The sequence below is a fragment of the Perca flavescens genome, chromosome 19 (genome assembly GCF_004354835.1).
Source record: "Perca flavescens isolate YP-PL-M2 chromosome 19, PFLA_1.0, whole genome shotgun sequence".
NCBI classification, from domain to species: domain Eukaryota; kingdom Metazoa; phylum Chordata; class Actinopteri; order Perciformes; family Percidae; genus Perca; species Perca flavescens.
The window spans coordinates 4,374,398-4,401,166 of record NC_041349.1 but is presented as its reverse complement, the minus strand read 5'-3'; the positions used below and the strand labels follow the sequence as shown (position 1 = coordinate 4,401,166).

Sequence of the window (26,769 nt, the reverse complement as noted above, 5' to 3'; positions counted from 1 at the left end):
ATGATTTGTCATGTTTGAAGAAGTTTTTCTCAAACCTTTGACCATAATGTACCCCCTTTGAAATATAATTATTTTGTCGGCCAGTAGAAATATACATTATGGGACTAAAGTTGCTGCTTCTTCCATTTCTCAGTTCTGTGTTTGAAGAAGTTTTGCATGCTGTAATGCATGCAAAACCTTTTCTCTTTCTCTCATGGAGCACTTTGGGACTTTGTCTATAAAAGGTGCTTCATTAAATACAGTTATTGTTGGAGCTGTTTGTTGTGTTTTTCTATTTAATAGTTAAATCTTTAGTTATTTATTTAGTTGTTGCTTTGTGTGAATAATACGGCGTGTTTTCTTCAATTTTATAGCATTTGAAAAAACTGTAAACGGTTTCTAAACAGTATTCGGACTAAACTTTGACCTACACCAGTCTGTGATGATCCATCAACATATATTACTCTAATGTAGAAACCAATAAGGAAACTCCAAGGCACTCTCTTTTAGAAAAATACAAAGCCTTTATTTATGGCTTGGTCATCATAAATCTTAAAGTACTCCGACGCGTTTCGGCATACAAGCCTTCGTCAGGGAGTCAACAATTTCCAAAACAGGAAGAGACCTTCTTATAAGCCTTCAAACAGACTAATCAAAAAACACAACCAATCAAAAGCCTCCATTTGGTAGAGGAAGGTTCAGAGTTGTATGATTATAGAAAGACCACTAGATGTCCTCCTTGGTATTAAATAGACCGGTGTATTTGACTACAACCCAAGGTTACATTCAAAACATGCACAGCACAAATACAAATAGACCCAATTGAAAAATAAACAATGTGATTTTAGAGAAAAACACTGAGATCAAGTTCTTCATTCAGGCCTGGATAACTAGTAGCCTGAAGTTTATCAATCCAGAAACTTTCTCTCTGGTTTAGTTGTTTTTGTCTGTCCCCTTTCCTCAGTGACAATGGAATAGGATCAATTCCACAGATCTGTATGGTCGATGGATCACTATTATGGTGTTCCCTGTAGTGCCTCGCCATAGGATAGTTCATGTTGCCCGTGCAAATTGCATATTTATGTTATATAGATAGAACACTTTACATTCAGGGCATTCCAGTCTGTATATAACAAATACAGTTTTACAGCTTATGAAGTGGTTGATAGTAAACAGTTTTAGGGATACAGTATCAACAGAGGTTTTAGACTGTAATACATTTGTACAATGATTACAGTGTTGACATTTATATGACCCTTTTGGGTTTAGATCCCAACCAAGTTTGTTGGCCTTCTGGTTTCAAATGGCTGCGGACCAGTTTGTCTCGAATTGTAGGACATCTCCTGAAAGTGACCAAAGGTGGCTCAGGAAACAGCTGACCAAGCACCTCATCACTTTCAATAATACCCCAATTTTGTCTTATTATTCTCTTAATCTGTTCTGCCTCTGTACTATATGTGGTAACAAAAATAACGTTTGTTGGCTTAGGTGGGTTTCTTTGTAGAAGTGATATCCTATTTGCAGATTTGGCCCGGCTGTATGCTTCCTGGAGGGTTGTGTTTTTATAACCCCGTTCCTTAAAGCGTGACGTCGTCTCTTTTGCTTTACACTCAAAAGAATTATCCAGGTCACAAATTCTCCTGACTCGCTGGAATTGTCCATATGGAACATTTTCCTTCAACCCCTTAGGGTGAAAGCTTCTAGCATGAAGAATAGTGTTCCTGTCAGTAGGTTTTCTAAACACTGAAGTGTGTAGGGCACCATGATCGTCTTTGAATATGGTAATTAATTAATTGAATATAATCTTTACTATATTCCAAAGATAGTTTAATGTTGGAGTTAATGTTATTCAAATAAACATGGAACTCTTTCAAATCTGACTCTGAACCAGACCAAAACAAACAAACATCATCAATGTAATGTCCCCACCAGATAATAAAGGCATTCTTTTCCTGGTTTAAGACAAAATCTTCCTCCCATTTTCCCAGAAATAGACCTGCATATGATGGGCTGTAACAGGCCCCCATAGCACAGCCTTTTATCTGTTTAAAGGCTGTTTTGGAAGATGAAGATATTATTATTCTTTATTATTATTATTATTTAGTTAATGACAATAAAAAATCAGTGGGTGGCATTTCCGACTCAGCTCTCCTACTTAAAAAATATGTCAGAGCGGCAAGACCCTGCGTTTGTGTGTTCAATGTTCGTATATAATGCTTCTACATCCATAGTGACTAGTCATGTATCAGAGCCTATGTTTTGTAGTTGTGTGATCTTATTCAGAACATCTGTGGTGTCCTGGACAAATGCTGGGAGTGAAGACAGACAGGGTTTAATAAAATAGTCAATGTACTTAGAGACTGGTGACCTTACCATATTCAAAGACTATCATGGTGCCCTACACACTTCAGTAACCAAACCAAAGAAGTGGAACCAAAATGTATTCCTGTAAAGTGTTCTGTGTGTGTAAGTCAGAGTCTTTGTATGTGCTGATTCTGATCTCTAAAGTAAAAGGAATCTACACCCAGTAACTCTCTCTATTGCCTCACTTTAGTCATAATCTTCAAATGAAAGCATGCAGTCATCCCCTTCATGACTTCAGTCTCCTCTTCTCTCTCTGTGGGGACCATTTGGATAAAACAGTTGGAATCAGCTCTCAGATCATCTTTATTTCTTTAACAACACTGGAGACCTAATTATGTAGGCAAAAGGTGTGTCTAAATAGGTGTATGGGTTTTAGTTTAACATATTTGTCTTGTTAAATCTCAGTTCAGCTCCATGGTTCAGTTCAGTTCAACCATAGTTAACCAAAGTGCTTAACAAGCTAAAAAAATATTAGTGCATCTTAAGCAAGGACTTGAATGTTTCAGCGGTTTGAGATGTTCTTATATGAATAGGTAAACTATTCCAGATGTTTGGACCAGCCACTGAAAAAGGCTTGGTCACCTTTATTTTTTAACCTGGATCTGGGCACATCGAGGAGCATCTGATTGATGTGTGTTTGGCAGAAAAACCTGAAAGAGACATGACATGTTTTTCATTCAGAAAGTATAACTTTTTGGAACTGATCCAACATGTTTTACTTGCAGATTGGACAGGAAACAGATGCACTCAAACTATTTGTCGGATAGAAATTAACTTTTTTCACATCTTTATGATGAATGCAGTTCTGTTTCTGTTTGTGCAGCGGGGCCTTTTCTCCCTTCCAGTGTTTAAACTGATCTTTCTGCAGACTTCCTGAATTGAAACAGAGTGAAAGCTGCCTCCTGCTGGCTGTCTGACTGCATTACATCATGCTTTCTTTCTTCTCAAAGCCTCAGCACATGATTGGCTCAATGTATGCATCGTCATCAGTCAGCTCACTGAATAAACAGCATTTCTCCCCCATAAATAATGACTCATATTTGATAAATCACACACATTATCGTTGCATATTTTAAACAAATAATAGCTTCTTTTTAAAAAAGTTATTATTTTGAAATACCTCAAATAAATAACACTTAAACAAGAGGCAGACACACACAACATATCATGAAGTAAATCTTGTCAATGTAGAGGGCCAGTTAGCCTGGATCAATGGAAGTACATCTCCAGGATAAAGCCTGACATCATGACATGTCTGCACTCTCTGTGTTGCCGTTCTCAAACTCCCTTCGCTACAGAAAACAACAACAACCTTTAAGCTACTCGTTGAAAAAGTCAAGTTTAGAAGAAGATTTGGATGGTGCAACAAGGCAGACCTGCTTGGTTCTGTAAAGATTTACGAAGAATATGTTTAGGGCATTTCCTCTCTAACTGGGAGGTTTTGGGACTGATAGGCACTCTCCATTGGCTTGCGAGCTGGAAAAACCAAATTTGGGTCAGGCCAATCACATCGTGTATAGAGTCGGTGGGGGCGGGGCTTATGGCTGCTGCTGCTGGTGAACATTGGTCTTCTGCAAGACTTGGAGTTCAACTTTTCTTTGAGAAAAGAACAAAGAACGGCGCTGAAGTCATTCTTAAAAAAGGAAGATGTGTTCGGAGTTTTGCCGACCGGATACGGCAAAAGTTTAACCTATCAACTAGCTTCGCTACCTTCTTCGTTGCTCTGCCTGGTTGTAGCTCTATCCTATTACGTGCAGAGGGAATTTGAAAGACAACCGTTTATCCCGCCCCTCGGATTGAGCTCCGTCAATGGTGAGTTCACAGACCTCAACATCTGGATTTGGGTCTGGCTTGTCAGGCTACTGGTAAGAGCCAATGAGGTTTAACCATGTATCAGCTAATTTAAATAGCTCACGTTACTGTGTTGTGTCAACAGTTAACTTCATTTAATATTGGATGTGGAGTTTTATTTATCAGGGTGCAGATGTTCCACCAAAACAAGTTCCTTCCTGAGACTATTAGCAGAGCCACCGTCGCTGCGTCTGGAGATCAGCGCCGCCCAGGAGGACTGTGATTGGTTTAAAGAAATGTAAACAACCAGACTTCACTGGTTGGACTGGTGTGAAGGAGGGACGGTGGGCTGCAGCAAGGAGTAGACGACTTCTGGTTCTGCTGGAAACTCTGAACACAAACAAACTATTTCAAACATATTTGACAGATTTTGTGTTCGAACTATAAGTGTTAGACAAGTTGTTTTGTGGTTGGAATACAATCCTCATCAGGTATATATTGGAACAAAAAGACACTGTAGTAAACACATAAGTCACAAAGATGAATCAGAAGAGCAGCTGTACCTCTCGCCCTGTTTGGTCCGATCACTATTTGTCCATAACTGACGTCTGTAGTTCCTCTCACGTCAGCTCGATCGCTCTCTGCAAAAGACAATTATGTAACAACGTGATGATAAGTGGTGTAGCAGTCCTGTTAGTGTAATGCTACTGCAGTACGTATTACAAAAATAGTATTTCACAAAAAAAGAGTATCAGGGTACAGGAAGTCTAATTCAAACAAAAGATAAATTTGACATTTTGGCGGGAGATTAGTGTGGTATGTTGTACCATAATGGTGACCAGTCGCCATTATGTGGCTGTTATGTCTCCATATTTCCTCCGATATCCTACAAATGCACGCGCGTCGAGCATCAGTTTCGCAATTTCCGTAAAATACATCACATGAAATGTGGCAGGTAGATGATTTATTATTACTTACAGTATTGCTTCCTGCAGTAGCAACCTAATGTCACTTTCAAGCCTAACCTGTCATTAATAATCATATTTAGTTCTTTTGAGGTAAATAGTAAAACAAAGTGATAAATAAATAAATCAAATTCACCTATATGCAGATGATGCTGTTTTATATAGCATTGCTGATTCCGTCCTGTTGGCTAAATGGAAACTATCACTCTCCTTTAAGGCCATGAAGATGCTCTTAGGGTTTGGGGGGATATCTTTAAAACTATGCACATGTTCAAAAAGTCTCTTCTGGAAAACATTCATAAAGTTGACCTCAGTCGTTCGTGGAAAGTGACAGAATTTTACAAACGTGAGCTGAGAGAGAAGTTCAAGCCCTGCTGACTTTCTCTTCTCCACACAGCCTAACAACTAGCGTGTACATTTTTGGGTAAGGACATTACCCATTAATATTCACCATCTAATTTAGCGTGTTAGCATGCTAGCGTTTACATTGATAAGTTTAGTTTTTTTAGAAACTCCATTAGCTACCGTTAGCTACAGCAGGGCTGCAGCTATTCTTCCTGGTGTCCGAGACATATTTAGAGTAACACAGTACAGTCCATAACAACAGAAAACATTAAAAGCAAATCACAAAGGTAGCATAAAACCCAAAACGAAACTAGAGGACAATGTTATTATTAACACCTTTAACTGAAAGAGTAAACTGAAAACGTTAAGGAGTGAGGAGTTGCAGCATCCGCCTAACCGGCCCACCTGCTCCTCTTCTTAGTCATCAGTTTTATTTATCATATAATAACTAATATAGCGAGAGTAGAGGGAGGCAGGCCAGTACAGCCCGATCCGGTTGGGGAGAGTTCTAGCCCGACCAGGCACCTCTCTTTAACCTGCCTCTCTTAGTCATGCTAATATAATTCTGGACTGCCGGGGAAGTTCCTTCCTTCCTGTGACACACTGAGCTGCTCTCTCATCTCTACTTGTTTCCTTTTGTATGCATCCTGTCCCAGAAATGCTTGTTACTAACCTATCTCTGGGGAGTTTACTCCCCGGAGTCCTCGGAGTTTATTCTCTGCAATTCCCGGCTGCATCCTGCTGCGTCCTGCTGTGTCCGCCGCATCCGACGTGACATGAACTTCAACGATGACCTTCAAAGTCACTGTTCCATTATCTCTAATGTGACTATTATCGCCACTGTTCATCACACCTCCAACCGGCCCGTCAGACACCGCCTACCAAGAGTCTGCCGAGGTTTCTTCCTAAAAGGGAGTTTTTCCTTGTCACTGTCGCAATAGCCACTGCTAATGCTTGCTTAGCAGAATTACTGTAATTGTTGGGGTTTTGGAATTTTATAGAGTGTGGTTTAGACCTACTCTATCTGTAAAGTGTGTCGAGATAACTCTGGTATGATTTGATACTCTAAATAAAATTGAATTGAAATTGAATATAGTCCTGCAGACAAAATGTTTTGATCCTTTTTAGTTATAGCCCCAAACCCAGTCCCATATCGGCTCAAATCCACACATGCATGACCAATCACAGCTTTGTGTTCTTAAAGTGCCTCACCATTACTGTACGTTCTCCCACACATCAAACAATTAATCTCAGCTAGTCGATTACTTTAATACTTTATTACTTTAATACTTTACTGATTATCCCCCTTGAAGAGCAGCAGCTGTACCTCTCCGCCTGTTTGCTTCATAACTGACTTCTTCTGTTCTTTCCACTGCTGAGTAGACTGGAGCTGGATCAGTCTCTGGAAAATGAAATACTACATATTATTGTAATACTATTAGTACTAGTATTGTACTAGTAACTGATGCACGAAGTACTGTTAAAGCTGATTTCTGGTTGTAAGTATGCTGTAAACAGAGTCTACAGCACTATGAGGATTTGTACTTGTGAACTGGTTTGTCTGAGTCGTAGCGTATCTTCTTAAGAGAATAGCAGAGCGTGTGTGTGTGTGTGTGTGTGTGTGTGTGTGTGTGTGTGTGTGTGTGTGTGTGTGTGTGTGTGTGTGTGTGTGTGTGTGTGTTGTTCATGGAGAAGGAGAAACCGAAAACGAGTAGGGGGGAATGTGACGCTACCGAGCAACGGCCAAGCAGACCAGTCACAGTTTCCGTCTGCGTCAATGTGTAGTTATGTTTAGATTCAAAGCAGAATCATAAATCAAGCTTTAGTGCAAAATACTAGTTCATCATTTGTAGTATTAATATCCATAGAGCAGCTTAAAATGTTATATCCGTGAAAATCACAGATTTCTTTTTAATTAACTAATGTACCTTTTACTGAAATGTCACAAATTTACATTTATATTTTTTCACATTATTCAAACAATATGACAAGTTATCGTGTAAGAATCTGTCCTCGATGAAACATGTACGAGACCAACTTTAACTGATTGTTTTCATCAGAAAACAGGAAGCCGGGCTGCAGCAGAGAAACACTTTGACCACAAAGATACATTTTCACACAGGAAAACACCTCCTGATCAGGCCCAAACGTCACAAACTAAAGACCACTTTGTTCAGTTAAGATGCTGTTTTAGTTGTAGGTAAAATTATTAAAAAGTAAGAATATAATTTAAATCAAATCTTAACCCCCAACCGCACTTCAAATAAAATATCTTTTATCAAGGTTTTGACCCTCACAAAGGTATAATAATATTAAACAGATTTCGAAAAGGTTCACCTGTTGTTGTTGTTGTTGTTGAGTGTTTCCTGTGGACACATCGTCTCACCAGTAGGACCAGAACAACCAGCAGCACCAGACCACAGAGGACTGGGACAGACAGCAAGGACGGTAGGAGAGCAGGAGACGAGGAGGAGAAGCCAGGGCTGGAGGGGGATGGAGGAGGTGGAGGGGTGGTGGGTTTACCTGAAGAAAAGATCAAATAAATAGATAAAATACTTTAAAAAAACTTTTTGGGTCATTTTGCATGTCTTAGTCATTGTTTTGCGTCTCTTTGTTGTCATTTAAAGACTCTGTGAAGTAAAAGTAGGATTTTTAAGTTCCTCTGGCTGAAGTTCCTGTAACTCTTTCAGCTCCTACTTCAGGGTAGGGTCTGTTCGCTGTTCCCTTTTCAGGAACCTAGATCAACGAGGCTCAGGTTTCCGGTACAGACAGACCAACAACGGGACAATTTTAACAGTTTTCGCCATCTTATTCGTCACCAAATTCACTTCTGACAACGTTTTAGGCGAGAAATGAACTGCTTAGATTTTGAATATAGGCAGTCTTGCTAAAATCAATGCCGAACTGACAATTTGCTTCAAAGTTTTCGGACACACACACACACACACACACACACACACACACACACACACACACACACACACACACACACACACAGCCCAGCAGGCAGAGGAGAGAGAGCAACCCGTTTCTTTTCGGGAGACTTGTTTAAATTATGACAAATATGCTAGATACATTAGATTTAGTATTTAATTCAGACTTTTTTTGGTGTATTTGTTTTCTGATTTTAACGAAAAGACCGTTGCCATGCTTGCATCACTCCCTTACCCCTCCTATAGTCCCTATGGCCACTTGGCCAGTGCGAATGCAAATGGGGAAAAAAAGATTTTGGGGGAAGAGTTAGTAGAACTGTTTAGAAGTGGACTTTTCCTATATTATGTTCCTGTAACTACTTGGTCGGAAAGCGGCTTATGTAGCGGTTGTGCATCTCTTTGTAGCTGTTTTGCGTGTCTTTGTGGCTAATTTGCAGGTTTTTGTAAATGTTTTTCTCTCTTTGTAGGGGTTTGTGTATCTGTGGACTGTTGCATCACTTTGTCTCTTTATTTTCCTATTTGTGCGTCTGTTTGTAGATGGTTTTGTGTCTTTTAGTGTTTGTTTTTTAGACTCCTATAGTTGTTTTGGGTCTCATTGCTCTATGTAGTTTTTGTGTCTTTTGTGTCATCACTAGTCATGTTTCCATCAACCTTTTTTTATGTGCATTTTGAAGTATCGCATTAGAAAAGGTTGATGGAAACGACAAAAATTTGAAAAAAAATCCTCAAATTCGCAAAAACGTTTTTACGCTCACTTGAGGTGGTTTTTGCCTTTTTCAAAAAAGAGTTGATGCGCAAAATGTGAGACGGAAACAGCTTTGCCGAATAAGTTGTGACGTAGCGAACATGTAAGTCACATGACTATAGTCTCGGTATCCATCAGATGGGGGGAGGGTTGGGATACGGGTCCCATCCAGTGCGCGGTACACTTGTGGCACAAGGTGCGTAGTGGAGTTGCGGTGCGTTATAGCCACGTCGGGAAAATTGACGAATTGGTTTGGGGCCGTGTAAAAGCTTATTCTAACTCTGGTGCGAACCAAATAACAGAACTCTGGTCCGCTTGAATAAGGAGGTCTCTGTTTTTTTCTCCAAGTGCTCAAGATTTTGGTCACTTCATGTCAGAATGCAATCAGACACACACAGGAAGTGACCCAAAAATCAGTGAATGAATAAAGACCTTTAACCTCCTCACCCGTGACAGAGACCCAGCTGGGTGGAGACTCTCCAACACTGCTGATGTTGCACTTGTAGAGGCCTTCATCAGACCTGGAAACATGGTGGATGGTCATGTGACCTGCAGGCTCAGTCCTGATGAAGGAGCCATCTTTATAGAAACCAGCTGGGAGGTTGGAGGACATCTTTGTTCTACAGGTCAGAGTGAGGTCTTCTCCCTCCATCACAGGGAGGACAGGACTCTGCAGGATCACTGGTCCACCTCAACACAGAGACAAACTACAGCATGTCATCCATTCACACACAGCTTCATCAATACTGACTCCACAGTCTGATCTTACCAGTGACAGTGATGGTGATGCTGTTACTGGTTGCTCCCTCTCTGGACTCACACCAGTACACTCCACTGTCCGATGGGAGAATGGCGCTGAGGTTACAGGACGAAGCTGCAATTTTTCCCCAGTCCTTACAATCAGCTCTGGTTTCTTTCGATGTGTTCCTCCTCAGAGTCCATCCAGCAGAGCTGTCGTCCTCCTCACAGCTCAGAGAGACAGGCTCTCCTTCGAGCATCTGAGATCTGCTGGGACTCACAGTCAGAGAGGCTGGAGGGAGCAAATATTTCATTATGTTTTGAGCAAAACATTCAATGTTAAAAATACACGTTGGTGGAAGCGTGTTGTGTCAGGTACAGGGGAGAAGATGGAAAAACAACCCAGGACTCCAGTTTGAGTAACTTAAAGGCAGGGTTGGTAATGTTGAAAAGCTAGTATTGCGGCATATAAACTAAAAAAACTAATCCAAACGCCGCAGCAGGCTAAGACATGTGGTTTTACACTGAAGACGCGTCACGCTGAACCATTGCACTTGATGGAATGTCTTTATTGATCCATTCCACAAGCTTAGCAAGAAACAGCACTTACTTGGATTGATGCATTTCATAAGCCGAGCAAAGATAGCTCAGACAGTGCAGTAATAGAAGATACCGACGTGATGGTCAACAGAAAGTTTCTCCACGTGCTCACCCTGCAGCCATCATGCCAACACCTGGCCAAACCACACAAGTGAACACACACACACACACACACACTAATACAGTCACCACACCCCCGGTGACACCCACGGTAATCAACGACGTCACTAAGCGCGTGCACATACACAATAGCGCAAAAAAGGAGGAAAGATCATAAGACTAATCAAACCCGATGTATAGCTAGCAAGAATTGAAAAGTAGCATGTCCTCGAGGGCTCCACCCAAACACAGAACTTCAGAGCAGGGCAGAGAATGGACCACAATTTCACTTCTCAAAATTACTTTACATGTCTCATTAAGAGGTAACAGACGGCAACCACGGCATCACTTTTAATGCCTTTCAGCTACCTCAGCTGTCGCCATCGCTGCAAAGCTGCCCATGTTTACTAGCTTGTCCTCTTGCAGCCCTTTTTAGTCGCTGCTTTGTCAGCGTCAGTCTGAAATGCTAGGATTTCCCTTCCAGTGGTGTGTGTGAGAGTGTTTCAGTAGTGTGTGCAAGAAGAGCATTACAGTAGTGTGTGTGATAATGTTACAATAGTGTGTGTGTGTGAGGTTTCAGTATAGTATGTGAGCGTATCATTTTTCAGTAATGTGTGAGATAATTGTGATTGAAGTCCCTGTTGAGTCTTTGCTAAGTTTCCTCCCCGGGTAGAGTATTGCCAGCGGGGCAAGGAGGCATTTTATTGGTTCTTAAAAAGCGGCACCTTAGGTTTGATTGGTTGGTGATTTTATACACGATTACAGAAGTTTAGAGCCCAGGAGGTATTTATTGCTGATGGGGTATTAAGACCATATATAAAAAATGTATATATATTGTAAAACGTTACCAACCCTGCCTTTAATCTGAACTCTTGGTGTGTCTCAGCTTACTGACCTTGATTTCTTGTGCAGCTCAGCAGTGATGTCAGAACTGAAGAGAAATGAGACTCAAATCACAAAAAAAAAAAAATGAACTCCTAACAAAAAGCTTTTACATTTGATCTGAAGACAGAGACTTTTGGCTCTCTGATGAAATGAAATTGTAACTGTTTGCAGTAATAAATGTTCCAATAACTGATATTTGAGTTTGAACAGTGACTATGAGTCAGACCACAGACTCTCTGCTGAACTTTAAAACAAAGGTTGGCAGGATGTTTTTTGTGGTTTGAGGTGAGAATGTCGTTTAACACTGTTGAGGTTTTTTCATTAAATCTGACATTTTAGAGAGTTTAATGCACAGTTTAGTTACATTGAAACCTCCTGTTATAGATTTATCTCCTGTTTAGATAGATGTATATAGAAGAAACACCACTGGCATACAATCCTTAACCCTTGTGTTGTCCTCCCAGGCCAAATTTAGACACTGTTTTTGTCACTTATTTCAACATGTTTGGCACCACCAGTATATTCACCACTAGACCTATTTATTTGCACTAGTTTTACACTTATTTTAGGATTTAATGGTCAATATTTATATGACATTTTCAAATTTTTGTGTAAGAAAAAAAGCAGAAATGATGAATGATTTGAACTAATGGTTAAGACCAGAGGAATGAAGGTAATGGATAATCACAGATATGTCAAACCTTAGTCAGGATAATGCTATAAAGTTGTAAACAACACCCAAAATTCTATGAAAATAGAGATCGGATCCTTAATGTCCTTTGTGAAGAGAGTCTTATGGAATCATCCATATTATTTTGGGGCAATTTGGTTAAAAGAAACCCAAATTTATGATATAGAAACTTTGAAACGAGTCGAATTTGACCCGAGGACAACAGGAGGCTTCACATTTGTGAACTCAACTTTTCAGAGTCAAAGTTTGAGCGTAGAGTTGATCATATCTGTGAGTAAATGTATTTTACGCTCCTTAGATTTCTCTACGCTGCCTGGTTTCCTCTCATATTAATAACATGCTTTGAATAAAATAATTTGAGATTTAAAAAACAGGTTTTGTACTCACGGAGCAGCATCAGCAGAGGAGGTGTCCGTCCCATCGTACCACAGACTGACTTGTTTCCGTCCTTCACAGCAGCAGCAGCAGTCCTTCCTCTGAGGTGGGCTCACTGACTCTCTTTGGTTTCTCTCTCAGAGAGAAGAAAAGTTTGTTTGTTCACTATGTACCATGAGGGACTTTATCCAACACACAGAGACACAATGCAAATAAACCAGGGGAGTTGAAGGCATCACAGCACAATTTCGAACCTGAAAATATATATATAATAATATTAATGTAATGTATACTTTATTAATCCCGCAAGGGGAAATTACAATGTTTTCACTCTGTTCTTATTGCAAACAGGCCTGAATTACACACACATGCTCAGTACCTATACATGCACTAATGGAGAGATGTCAGAGTGGGGGGGTAGCTGCCCATGGAAAGGAGCCCCGAGCAGTTGGGGGTTCGGTGCCTTGCTCAGGAGCACCTTGGCAGTGCCCAGGAGGTGAACTGGCACCTCTCCAGCTGCTAGTCCACCTATAAGTAAGACATGGAGTTTGGTGATGGTGATTTCGGGGCTGTTTCATGTTAAAATAAAAGGATCTTACTCTTTAACTAAAAGGTCTATCTTTGTAGGGATCCATCCCATAATGTTGTCAGACACTTAGAGTAATAATCTGAGTCTGTCAGTGGCAAAAGCAGAACTTTTAGTGGACGCTGACTGATGCTGAACATCTGTCCTGTAGGGTTACATCGTAGCTCCGTTCACGGCGGCCGGTACAACGTTCTCGCTCAATACTGGACCAGTTTCAAAGATTTTTTTGTTCACATTAGACACCAATGCATGGGGAAAACGGGTCCAGGGTGAAGAATACTGGGATCACCCTTTAAAACAAAGCTTCCAACACTGACCCGAATGGGAAGTATTACTGGGACTAAAACTGCTGCTGTGCTAACCTGAAAAGAACCAAAGTAGAACAGATTTGCTGCTGAAATGACTTTATAATGTCAAAAACCCTTTCAAGTGGAGTCACACAACACAAGCATGTAGCTGTGACTCATCCAGCTGCAGAGGTGGGAGTTACATTTACTCCGTTACATTTACTTGAGTAAGTTTTTGAAAAAAAATTTACTTCTAGGAGTAGTTTTAAATCTCTATACTTTTTATTTTTACTTGAGTAGATTTGTGAAGAAGAAACTGTACTCTTACTCCGCTACATTAGGCTACAATGAGTTCGTTACTTTTCTTTTTACCTCTTTGGTATTCTACGTACGCGTCATTGTTTTTATCCGGCATTTTAATGTTTTATTCATAGACAGTATGAGAGAGACTTCCGCTAAAGGCTCTACCACGTGACTGTGTTTCACCAATCGTAGTTGTGCAGTCTCGTCACCGTACTCAATCTCAGCGGCGGGACCGGACCATGGATGTATTAAGGGAACGGACGGGTCAGCTTTAGAGTCGTAGCAAAACAAAAATGTCAGAAACAACCGCCGGCAGACACAGAGGAGGAGGAACACCCCAGAGGCCTGTACTACAAATCCAGATCAACTTGTCCTGGATTTCTTTCAGCTACCCGGCTTCACCTAACCTAACAGCCGCGGTCCCGCATCAGCTGTGTCACGACGGTGGTTATCAACTAGTTCAGTCAACTCAGGGTTTCCCAATCCAGCCACGCTTGTTCACATAAAAGAGGCGATGTTTGCACAACATGACCAATAGCCACATATTTTACATAAGAATAGCAAACTATAATTCTACATAAATATGAAGAACACAGACAGGGTTTTACACGCAAAACGCAATACAGTCGCTGCTTCCTAAAACAGGAGGACAGCTGGCAAAAAACAAACAGGCGAGGCTGTGCATAAATCACAACATCAATATCACTTCCGCATCAGTCAGGCACAAGATCTGACCATAATTACACTTGTGCTTTCCGTCGTTGCTTTAGCCTATTATTTCAGTTGCAATCCTGGCAGTGGAAGCGATCGTGAGAGCAAATAAAACATATAAAAACATAAAAAGCCAAGAAATAGCCGATATGTAATTCCCTTCAGTGTTTGTTTACATGGTTATCCGTAGAAGATAATTGTGAAATTATGTGAACAACGAGAGAAAAAACTGTCTCATGTTAGTTCCTTGAGTCCTGGTTAAATAGAGAAGGTGCAGTACGTCCAGATTTAAAGCAACACTATGTAACTTTTAGCGTGAACTGTAGTTCCAATGAGACAACCCGTAGGGGGGCCGAAGCTGGAAACGTTACATGTTGCTTTAAAGCTAATGAAAGACGTTGAGAAGCTTCTCTGTCTTTCATTGTTTACATGTATCGGCATAAAGCTATTTCTAAGTCAGGACTGTTTGAAAATGAAGATCCATTTCATGTGAAATCATTAGTTGCAGCCCTATCTGATTTTGTACTACTTGTATTATGTGTTATGCAAGACTAAAGTGTACCTGTTGTAAATAAAGTTGTTTCAAAAACAAAAAAAAGACTAGCTCAAACTTTCTCGAGCACTGATTGGCTGAGGAGAGGCCGAGGTCTCACATGCACGCATGTCTTCATTCATAGCCAGCGTGGAAACAGGCAGACCGACGTTAGTGGACCAGAGTTCGGCTGTAACACGGAGGATCCCCCCACCCAGTATGGATCTAATCTCTGCGGATTATAATGTCGACAAAGACGGACAGAGGGATCCGGGAATCGCGTTGGGTGACGGGGGAAAGTTCGGCGGCTCCTCCGGCAGCAACAAGCAGGAAGAAGAGATATCTTGAGAGGGTGAGTAACCGCATAATGTTTGACATCGTAGTTAAAGACAGAGAGATTAGGACGCTTGTCTTTGTGACATTGACGTAGAGCGAGAGTGAGTGCTGCTTCCCCCTGTGTGTAGTTGAGAGTCTGCTGTCCATGCTTCATACTGGATCAGCTGATCAGAAACGTGGCCCAGATGTGTATATTTATGACCTCTAACTCAACACTTTAAACTGTAGTTTAATACTCCATATTATTTATTTCTGCTTTGTTATTTATTTATTTTGATTTGTTGGTGATAATGCTCACTTGGCTGTTATTGTTAGTTTGTTTTTATTCTCTTGAATATTCCTTTTGGATTGCGCATAATTGAATGTAATAAAACATGAAGGCATGTCCCGCCCTTCTCTGCCTCTGATTGGCTGTTTTTTGTTGTTTTCTGTGGTTGGTTTTGATAGGGTTAGGTCGGAGGAGGATTGGCTAGGGCACGTGGGCTGAAACGTGAAACCTACTTTTTTCATCTTCTTGAAAACTACAACCGTTTTCAGGTTTCAACACGTTTGAACACGTTTGAACATGTTGTCTTCCACTCTCCTGTGTTTCCTGCTCTTCCTGCCACTCTCTGAAGGTAAGAGCTGCTTGTGTGTGTGTGCGCGCACACACTTAAGCTGAATCATCCGTGGTCAGTTTCGATAAAAACACTCCGGAAATGTCGCACTGAGAATGCAACATCAAACATTTAGCATGTTTAATAATGCAAAAAACCCGTCGTGCAGGATTATTACAGGAAAGGACTTTTTATTAAAGCTATCAGATTATGAGAGTTGTTTACATGTTGGAGTTTATTCATCTTTGATGCTGACAGATCGTTCAGCCTGCATACAGGCAGCTGCTTCACTTCACTTTGTATTTCCTTCTTGCTGCTTTTTGTTTTCTCTCCGTTCCTTGGAGAGACTGACCGGCAATTTCCACTGGATGCGGAACGGCTGCGGAACGTCGACGGAGTCCTTAGGTTTACATTAAAGTCGATGTGTGTATTTCCACTGACTGCGGACTCAAACTGTGATGTGTGCGAGAAGAGGAGACTCCGCGCATGACACATGTTGCATTTTGTAACTGTAGTCCAACTTGTGTAACTTTTTGGACACATGTGTTACTTTGGCCTAAATAGATAATAGTTCTGATTATGGCATAGCTTTCTCCCCACCCAATTAGGCTAAAGTAATGATTAAAAAAACAAAAATGCTTGATCAAGGGTCCGGCCCGGACCGGCCCGAGGATAGTGGCGGAAATTAACGGCCCGGCCCGGGCCGGGCTCGGGTCGGGCTCGGGCAGAGAATCTAAACTCTACCTGCACTACACCTTGAAAACACAGCACAGAGTCGTTTCCCCTCTACTCCTCTGGATGGAAACAAACTGTTGTTGGTTTTGTGGTTCTATTCTACGTGAGAACTTGTGGGTCCTCGTGACTACAGCTGTCAGTCACGGCCGCAGCCGTTCCGCAATAAATCCGGACCCGGTGGGTATTGACGGATGGCGGAGCACGCAGCAGACACGCAGCAGAGCAGGTCCGCAGCCGTTACGCATCCAGTGGAAATCCCCGGTGACTGTCTCCAGCTTTCAGTTTCTATTCTGCAGATCTGGAATAATCTTCTGCAGATCTGGAATAATCTTCCATAACTCTGCTCTGACTCTGTTGTTCTTTGAAATTGAGGCTGAACACTTTCCTTTCCCTTTACAGACGGTCATTTACACGCTTCTGTGCTTCTGAAGTCTTTAAATCTGTTGTTGTTTTATCATTGTTGAATTACCTTTTTATTCACTTTGTATGTTTAATAGAGAGTAGATCATCGTTGTGGCTAAACTGGGTATTACAACAACAAAACACACTTTCACAGATGAAAAAGAAATCTTTGAAAAAATGAGACTGTAAACAAAAATGAACCCATTTTCACAAATAAGAAATACAAATGAGGGGGAAAGTAAGATTGGATTATATTTTTCCTGTTTTCACAAATGTAATAAAAGATATTTAGAGATTGATGAAGACAGGAGCCTGATACAACAATACTCTCCTCTCGGGGCTTAAAATGAGATATTTGTGTCTTGATCTGAACGTCGACAAGCGTCAGCGACAGAAAGACATCCGGAATAGAACAAAGTGGGAAGTTTGAGTTTGTGTTTCTCATGTGATGATGAGCATCATCTCTGATGTGACAGCACATCATGGGATGTTCAAAAATAGGGTGAACAACATTTACTTCCAATCTCCTTCATGTTGAGCTGTTTGACTTTTATCTTTTGTTCACCGTAGGATACTTGTTCTGACTCGGCCTGGACAGTATATGGATATTATATAGATATCAAGAAATGAGACTAGACATCGTCTTAGCTTTTGAATATTGTAATGTTGTCGTCTGGTTTTAACAGCTGCATTACAGTAAAGTGATGTAACTTTTCTGAACTCACCAGACTGTTCTAGCTGTTTTATGATTTGCCTTTACCCACATAGTCATCGTATCCACGTTGTTGTTGTTGTTGTTGTTATTATTACTCATAAATGCCATTCTGCCCCTTGCCTTTGGAACTCCCTCCCTCTATCCAGCCTTTAGAATCTCTTCCCACCTTAATATATACACCTCTATATATATATATATATATATATATATATATATATATATATATATATATATATATATATATATATATATATATATAGAGATATATCACTTTCTTTTAATTCACTATCTAGATTTTTAAATGTTTTATTTGCCTTTATCACTGTATTTTGGCTTGTTTCAACTGTTAGGTGTCCGTGAGTGCTATGAAAGGCGCCCATAAATAAAATGATTATTATTATTATACATAATAGGGCTGCACGATATGACCTAAAATCAAAATCATGATTAATTGCACATTTTGTCTGATTCAAAAGTGCTTATTTTTGTCATTTTGGAAATAATTGAAAGAAACCCCACAATTCGGGAACTATTATGGCTATTTATTGAGAATGTATGAAATTGAAATGCACATTGCTTGAAATGAAAATGTCTCAACAGGAATATATAAAAATACGTCTAAACATCTTTCAGAATTTCGATGTCAAAAAAATTTCAATTAATTGGCCAGCCCTAATACAGTTGAAACCAGATATTTACATACACTTAAAAAAAAAACACAAAAACATTTATTTATTTACTGTCATACATTAAATCAGAGAAAACTTTTTCTGTTTTAGATCAATACATGTTAACATATTTTTTGCATTTGTTAAATGTCATAATCGAGCGAGGGAGAATTCTTATGTATTTTCTTTATCACTTTCATCAAAGTCAGAAGTATACATACACTTCCTTAGTATTTGGTAGAATTTCCCCGAAACTGTTTCACTTGGGCCAAACGTTTTGTGTATCCTTCCACAAGCTTTCTACAATACATGAGTTTCTCGGCAACGTCATCACTGCTTGCGGACGCAACCGGGGGGCAGAAAGAAGACGTGTTTTGTGTAGCTAGCTAGTAGTAGAGGCATAGCGTAAGTCAAAATGCCAAGGAGTTGTTGCGTAGTTAGTTGTGCAAACAGAGACAGTGATGGGTGCCTGGTGTTTAACATACCTAGGGGGAAGCATGCTTTTGCCAAAAACCGGCGGAGGTTATGGCTTCAAGCCATAAGAGGGGCAGATTGGGGTCATGTGCAAGAGTCCGGCTCCCATTGGATCAATCAGAAAAGTTGCAGCTTGTGGTTGTTCAGCTAAGTGATATCTACCTGTCAGGGCTGTGGTACTCGAGTCCGGACCATAGACAATTAAAGGTCCGGACTCGAGACAAATTTAGACAGCTAGCTAAAGCTACGCCGATGTTTTGCTAACTTTAGCGCAACAGTGTTAGCCTAGCCTACTAGGTAAATATTACGACTGCCTTCGGAGTTTACTATATCTGCGTCCACGTTGCCAACATAGGACCTGTGGCGTTAGTGCTCATTTTGTACATAACTTTATTGAATGAAATATTAAGCTTCGCTCTTCTGAGATGGGTGGGTTTTTGTTACGTTACATACAAAGCTAACTGGCTATAGTTAGCCTACATTAGCTAGCGGACATTAGCTAACATTGCCGAGACAGTGGCCGTAGAGCTTCAGCGAGCTAACCAAGACAGTGTTGTCGCCCTCTCGCCCACAGTCAACCTCTGCTGCGAAAAACAATCAACCTGCAGTGATGTTTTGAAACTAACATATCGTACCTTTTCCCAGAAATCCTGGCCATTATTTTAAGGCATAAACCAACCATAAGGGTACACTCAGGAGTAACCCTGCTGCTAACACGGGCTATTACATTAGCCTAAAATGATAATCATAGCCATACATATATATCGCAGTAACGCTGCAAAATTAAAGACCGACAAACAGATCCAACTAAAATCATGTTTTATTGAGTCAGCAGTTATATACAAACAATAAGGAAAGCTTAAAGGAATACGCCACCCGAATGCATGTCGAAATTCTAGCAGCGATGTTTCCCCATTGGAATGAATGGCAAACAGAGCTATAGCTAGCTTCTCATAACGAGAGCTCTCCAGCTCACAACAAATGATTAAATTATAATCGGTCAAAAACGTTAGCTTTGTAAGACCATAGAGTATGTGTTATATAAATGCCATGACGAAATGAAGGGACTAAGACAATGTGCACTGAGACAAAAATGCGTTTTCATGATCCGACCAGCTCACCAATCTGTCTTTCTGCCCCTGGTATGCGGACACACCCTGTAATGTTTGTAAACAGGAAACCCGTCTATAGTTTGCTGGAATTTTGGCCCACTCCTCTTGACAGAACTGTTGGAACTGGGTCAGGTTTTTAAGCCTTCTTGCTCGCACTCGCCTTTTCAGTGCCGCCCACAAATGTTCTATGGGATTGAGATCAGGGCTTTGTGATGGCCACTCCAATACCTTGACTTTGTTGTCCTTTGTTGTCACTCTGTAACTAATTTGGAGGTATGCTTGGGGTCATTGTCCATTTGGAAGACCTATTTGCGCCCAAGCTTTAACTTCCTGGCTGATGTCTTCAGATGTTGCTTCAATATATCCACAAAACTTTCTTTTCTCATGATGCCATCTATTTTGTGAAGTGCACCAGTCTCTTCTGCAGCAAAGCAGCCCCACAACATTATACTACCACCCCCATACTTCACAGTTGGGATGGTGTTCTGAGGCTTCAAAGCTTCGCCCTTTTTCCTCCAAATATACCGTTTATCATTATGGCCGAACAGTTCAATTTTTGTTTCGTCAGACCACAGGACTTGTCTCCAGAAATTAAGATTTGTGTCCCCATGTGCAGTTGCAAACTGTAGTCTAGCTTTTTTATGGTGGTTTTGAAGTAATGACTTTCTTCTCCCAGAGTAACCTTTTAGCTCATGGTGGTACAGGACTCGTTTACTGTGGATAATCACACTGTCTTACCAGTTTCAGCTAGCATCTTCACAAGGTCTTTTGCTGTTGTCCTGGGATCGAATCGCACATTTGGCACCAAAAAACCTTCCTCTCTGGGACTCAGAATCCGTCTCCTTCCTGAGCGGTATGATGGTTCTACATTCCCATGTTTTTTTTACGTGCGTATTATTGTCTGAACAGATGAACTTTGGACTTTCAGGCATCTGGAAATTGTACCTAAGTATGAGCCACACTTGTGGAGGTCCACAATTCCTTTCCTGATGTCTTGGTTGATTTCTCTTGATTTTTCCCATGATGTCAAAGAAAGAGGCTCTGTGTTTGAGGTGTGCCTTTATATGCATCCACAGTTCTGTCAAGAGGAGTGGGCCAAAATTCCAGCAAACTATTGTAGAAAGCTTGTGGAAGGACACCCAAAACGTTTGGCCCAAGTGAAACAGTTTCAGGGGAAATTCTACCAAATACTAAGGAAGTGTATGTATACTTCTGACTTTGACGAAAGTGATTAAAAAAAAATACATAAAAATTCTCCCTTGCTCGATTATGACATTTAACAAATGCAAAAAAAATGTTAATATGTATTGATCTAAAACAGAAAAGGTTTAATCTGATTTAATGTATGACAATAAATAAATGTTTTTGTGGTTTTTTTTTTTAAGTGTATGTAAATATCTGGTTTCAACTGTACATAAAGTTGGGTGTGACGTGGCTTAGAGTGTAGAGATGGTCGGCCACACACACACATAAATGTATATCTAGGGGGTGGCAGAAGCTCAGTCCCTAGGGAGTTGGGTTGGGAACCGGTGGGTAGCTGGTTCAAGTCCCGAAGTACGGTAGCTACAGAGGTGCCTGTTCACCTCCTGGACACTGCCAGCAGTTCAGCAGTTGCAACTCTGACATCTCTCCATTAGTGCAGGTATACGACGGGAGTATAAATTAAAAATAAAAATGGTCTGCTTTTGTTAGTGATTATTTACCACATTGTAAAAGCATTTTTCGGTTAATAATATCGTTATATTGGATTTTCTCCATAGCGTCACATATATTTATAATCATTTTAAATTTGAGTATTTTTTCCATGAAAATGAGAATAACGATACAAAAATGATCATTACCTCCAATATTGTGAATCATATCGCAATCACAATTAGATGTTCTCCTCGTGTGGTGCAGCCCTAAAGAGAACCAGGATTACTTCCAAACTAATCCTGTTAGACTTCTCTCTGCTCACCGTAAAACTCTGTGTTTTCAGAGCCAGATGAGTTAACGGTGAAGCCCGAGCAGGACGTTACTCTCGGGTGTCGGGCTCTCTCAGACGGCCCCGTCACTCTGCTGGAGTGGAACAGACGAGACCTGAAGGACGAAGGCTACGTCTTCTTCTACAGGAACCAGCGCGCGTACGAGAAGTATCAGCACCCGCGTTACCGGGGCCGGGTGGAGCTGAGAGACCCGGAGATGATGCACGGAGACGTCTCCGTTGTTCTGAAGAACGTCAGCATCAACGACACCGGGACGTACGACTGTCGAGTTATAATCACCGGGGGCAACGAGAGCAGGAAGCTCATCAACCTGACTGTCACCGACTCCGGTGAGTTTGTAGAGACGCAACGATTGCGCGCTGATGCCGAGAAGGCCGCCTTAATGCTGGTGGACTCTCTGAGACTAGAGTCCAACCCCCAAAAAAAAAAAACCCCAAACATCGGCCCCTGCCAGTGTTCGAACTATACGTGGCCTTCGGGGGAGCCCACTTTTTTACAAAGATAAATAAATGCACTACAGGATTTACCCTATTATACTTTATTGACAGGAATAGATAGGGCAAACAGCAAACAGCCAGCCACATATTGTCTATAAACAAAGCATCAGGCTGTCTTTGAGATTTCACATGAACAACAGTTAAAAATACTATAATAACTCCTCTGTGCAATTAGACCTTAGCAAAAGAATGGATTTCAAGGAGTTTGCGCGAAGATTAATGGCCTCCAACGTTTGTATTTTTTCTGCGAATCTTTGAGTTAACGTGTACTAAACATGAGTTGAATTTGCACCGCTGCGTCGCCACGCCTTGATGCTCATAACAAGAATAGCGTATATAGTATAATATAGTTATCTTTATTGAAGTGAATTAGGTTTAAATCACCATCATGCATGAATGAATGATATTTTTAATATATTTATATTTATATATTGTATACTGTCCAACCAGTAGAACATGTCCTGTTCTGTAGACATGGTCCTTATTTATATATTTTATACTATCCAACCAGTAGAACATGTCCTGTTCTGTAGACATGGTCCTTATTTATATATTTTATACTGTCCAACCAGTAGAACATGTCCTGTTCTGTAGACATGGTCCTTATTTATATATTTTATACTGTCCAACCAGTAGAACATGTCCTGTTCTCTAGACATGGTCCTTATTTATATATTGTATACTGTCCAACCAGTAGAACATGTCCTGTTCTCTAGACATGGTCCTTATTTATATATTGTATACTGTCCAACCAGTAGAACATGTCCTGTTCTGTAGACATGGTCCTTATTTATACATTTTATACCGTCCAACCAGTAGAACATGTCCTGTTCTGTAGACATGGTCCTTATTTATATATTGTATACTGTCCAACCAGTAGAACATGTCCTGTTCTGTAGACATGGTCCTTATTTATATATTTTATACTGTCCAACCAGTAGAACATGTCCTGTTCTGTAGACATGGTCCTTATTTATATATTTTATACTGTCCAACCAGTAGAACATGTCCTGTTCTGTAGACATGGTCCTTATTTATATATTTTATACTGTCCAACCAGTAGAACATGTCCTGTTCTGTAGACATGGTCCTTATTTATATATTGTATACTGTCCAACCAGTAGAACATGTCCTCTTCTGTAGACATGGTCCTTATTTATATATTTTATACTGTCCAACCAGTAGAACATGTCCTGTTCTGTAGACATGGTCCTTATTTATATATTTTATACTGTCCAACCAGTAGAACATGTCCTGTTCTGTAGACATGGTCCTTATCTATTTCTTCATGTTGGACCAGTCCAATATGACCGTCAGTTGAAATAAACCTTGTGTTGTAAGAAAACTTGTTTAATTTGTTAAGAATCTATTTTGATGCGTTTTCCAGTAACTTTTGTAATTTTATATAGGTTTTAAAAATATTGAAATTAATATCGATATCACAGTATTCATAATCGCAATATCACACTTTGTCAATATCGTGCAACTCTACCTCACTTCTTGTTTTCTGCTCTGCAGATCCCACATCTGGACAGGAGGTTGAACATCCTAGACTCGTGGTCGGTGTGTCAGTTGCCGTAGGCCTCGTTATTGTTATTGTTCTTCTTTCTTCTGTTCTGTGTTTTATCATTTATAAACGGCGTAACAGTCCCACAAACAATCCTTCATACAAAGCTCCGGCTGATGAAAGCACCTAGGTGACCGGAGTGTCTGAGTCCTCCTGCTGAAGGAATCAACAGTCTAGAAACGATTAGTTAGCACGCTCATATCAGCGTTTTTCATAATATCACATTGCACCTTTTGACATTCAAATCTTCAGCAAACTAAAGCTTGTTTGCTTTTTAAGCTTGTTTCACTCACAAAGATGTAAATTGTAGTATTGATCAGACAGCTAATTGAATGTATAGATGTGAGGTTTAGCTTTCTGCACTTTAATGATTCTGTGTTCTCATGTTGCACAGCACTTTATTTCACCTCTTGAGTTTTATCCACTTAATAACTGTTACTATTAAAAACGTTTCCTTTTCTTTCTTTTTTTTTTTAAATGAAGTGGTTGTTCTGGATCAATGCCGCCCAATTTGGGGCCTGCGGGTCAAGTTTGGCCCGTCATGAAATTTGACATTCTTATTCCCCTCTTATTTTCTGTCAACGTGTATAAAACCCTCCACAGAAACTCCTTGTGCTCAGAGATTCCTGTGAGTTTGTGTCTCCACTGCGCGGAGAATCAAACTTCTCTCATTGGACCTGAGAGAAGTTTTTCTTCCCCAGACTCCGTGTCTGTGAAACAGGGTTCAAGTTTAAGAAGATGATGAGCCGAACGCGTGCTGCTGTCTGTAAACAAATTTTCCTTTTTTGCTTTAACCTCTGCAAAACGAGAGGAAATGAGTCACAAAGCATTGAGCGTTGTTCATAAACATGCAGACACGTCTGATGTGGTTTCTGCGGGAGCGTGCCTGTGTTCCCACATTTCTAAGAAATAGTTTTCACTGAAAATTAGGCCCTATGTTCCCACATTTCTAAGAAATAGTTTTCACTGAAAATTAGGCCCTATGTTCCCACATTTCTAAAACCTTTTTCAAAATTAGGCCCTATGTTCCCACATTTCTAAGATTATTTTTTTTTAAATTAGGCCCCATGTTCCCACATTTCTAAAACCTTTTTCAAAATTTGGCCCAATGTTCCCACATTTCTAAGAAATTGTTTTCACTGAAAATTAGGCCCCATGTTCCCACATTTCTAAGATTATTATTTTTTAAATTAGGCCCTATGTTCCCACATTTCTAAGATTTTTTTTATTTTTTAAATTAGGCCCTATGTTCCCACATTTCTAAGATTTTTTTTATTTTTTAAATTAGGCCCTATGTTCCCACATTTCTAAGATTTTTTTTATTTTTTACATTAGGCCCCATGTTCTCACATTTCTAAAACCTTTTTCAAAATTAGGCCCTATGTTACCACATTTCTAAGATTATTATTTTTTACATTAGGCCCCATTTTTCCACATTTCTAAAACTTTTTTCAAAATTAGGCCCTATGTTCCCACATTTCTAAGAAATTGTTTTCACTGAAAATTAGGCCCCATGTTCCCACATATCTAAAACCTTTTTCAAAATTAGGCCCTATGTTCCCACATTTCTAAGATTTTTTTAATTTTTTACATTAGGCCCCATGTTCTCACATTTCTAAAACCTTTTTCAAAATTAGGCCCTATGTTACCACATTTCTAAGATTATTTTTTTTTAAATTAGGCCCCATGTTCCCACATTTCTAAAACTTTTTTTTAAATTAGGCCCCATGTTCCCACATTTCTAAAACTTTTTTTTAAATTAGGCCCTATGTTCCCACATTTCTAAGAAATTGTTTTCACTGAAAATTAGGCCCTATTAACCCCACTTAACCCCTAGTTGCTCCAGAGGTGTGCAGCCTCTGACATATGTAGCAATTGTAAGTCGCTTTGGATTAAAGCGTCAGCAAAATGACATGTAATGTAAAGTTTGAATTAGTTTTTCTCAAACCTTTGACCATAATGTATGTACCCCTTTGAAATGTAATTATTTTTTTGCTGTAATGCATGCAAAACCTTTTCTCTTTCTCTCTTGGAACATTTTGGGACTTTGTCTATAAAAGGTGCCTCATTAAATAAAGTTATTGTTGGAGCTGTTCATTGTGTTTTTCTATTTAATAGTTAAATCTTTAGTTATTTATTTAGTTGTTGCTTTGTGTGAATAATACGGCTGAATAAGTTTAATTATGATTGATATGATTATTTTGATTACTTTAAATATCTGTTAATGCTTTTATTTTGAAGGAACCACACAGCCTGAGCCACAAATATCTGTGTGAGCCGAAGAAGCGGATGATTTATTTATTTTTTTTAACCAGGGCAAGAAGGGCTCTATTGTTCTTTTGTGTTGCAATGTTTGCTGAACAAAAAATAGTGAACTAAACCTCCCAAAAATGCCATTGTCGCCTGAACAACAAAGATTTGAAGATTCAGGTTTTATTCAAAATAAAAGCCGTCAGCTGAGTGGACATGTGCACAGCTGTCGGTGTGACCACATGATGATCATTGGAGATGAGTCAGCAGTGTGCACGTGCGAGACAAACCTCCTTCTGACTCGTGCTCGCTGTAAAGTTTAACCCTCATGTTGTCCTCGAGTCAAATTTGACTTGTTATCAAAATCTCTATCAGAAATATGGGTTTCTTTTTAACCAAATTCCCCCAAAAGAACGTGTGTGTGTGTGTGTGTGTGTGTGTGTGTGTCTGTGTGTGTGTGTGTGTGTTTGTCTGTCTATGTGTGTGTGTGTTTGTCTGTCTAT

General features: G+C 40.1%; 2 protein-coding genes across 2 annotated transcripts in view; both read left to right on the top strand.

Moving 5' to 3' along the window:
• The window catches only part of LOC114546120 (low affinity immunoglobulin gamma Fc region receptor II-like), a 1,096,214-nt gene that overhangs the window by 467,199 nt on the left and 602,246 nt on the right, over nucleotides 1-26,769 (top strand). The gene's annotated exons all lie outside the window — the stretch shown is intronic.
• Nucleotides 15,020-24,977, top strand: LOC114545263 (myelin protein P0-like). Its single transcript, XM_028563557.1, has 4 exons — nucleotides 15,020-15,281; nucleotides 15,713-15,882; nucleotides 21,946-22,281; nucleotides 23,968-24,977. Exons 2-4 carry the CDS (start codon nucleotides 15,831-15,833, stop codon nucleotides 24,144-24,146), a joined length of 567 nt encoding a protein of 188 aa, XP_028419358.1. The 5' UTR covers nucleotides 15,020-15,281; nucleotides 15,713-15,830; the 3' UTR covers nucleotides 24,147-24,977.

Coding starts and splice junctions, on each gene's coding strand:
- LOC114545263 (XM_028563557.1), top strand. CDS start 15,831: ATGTTGTCTTCCACTCTCCTGTGTTTCCTGCTCTTCCTGCCACTCTCT. Junction 15,883..21,945: donor CTTCCTGCCACTCTCTGAAG/GTAAGAGCTGCT, acceptor CTGTGTTTTCAG/AGCCAGATGAGTTAACGGTG. Junction 22,282..23,967: donor CCTGACTGTCACCGACTCCG/GTGAGTTTGTAG, acceptor TCTGCTCTGCAG/ATCCCACATCTGGACAGGAG.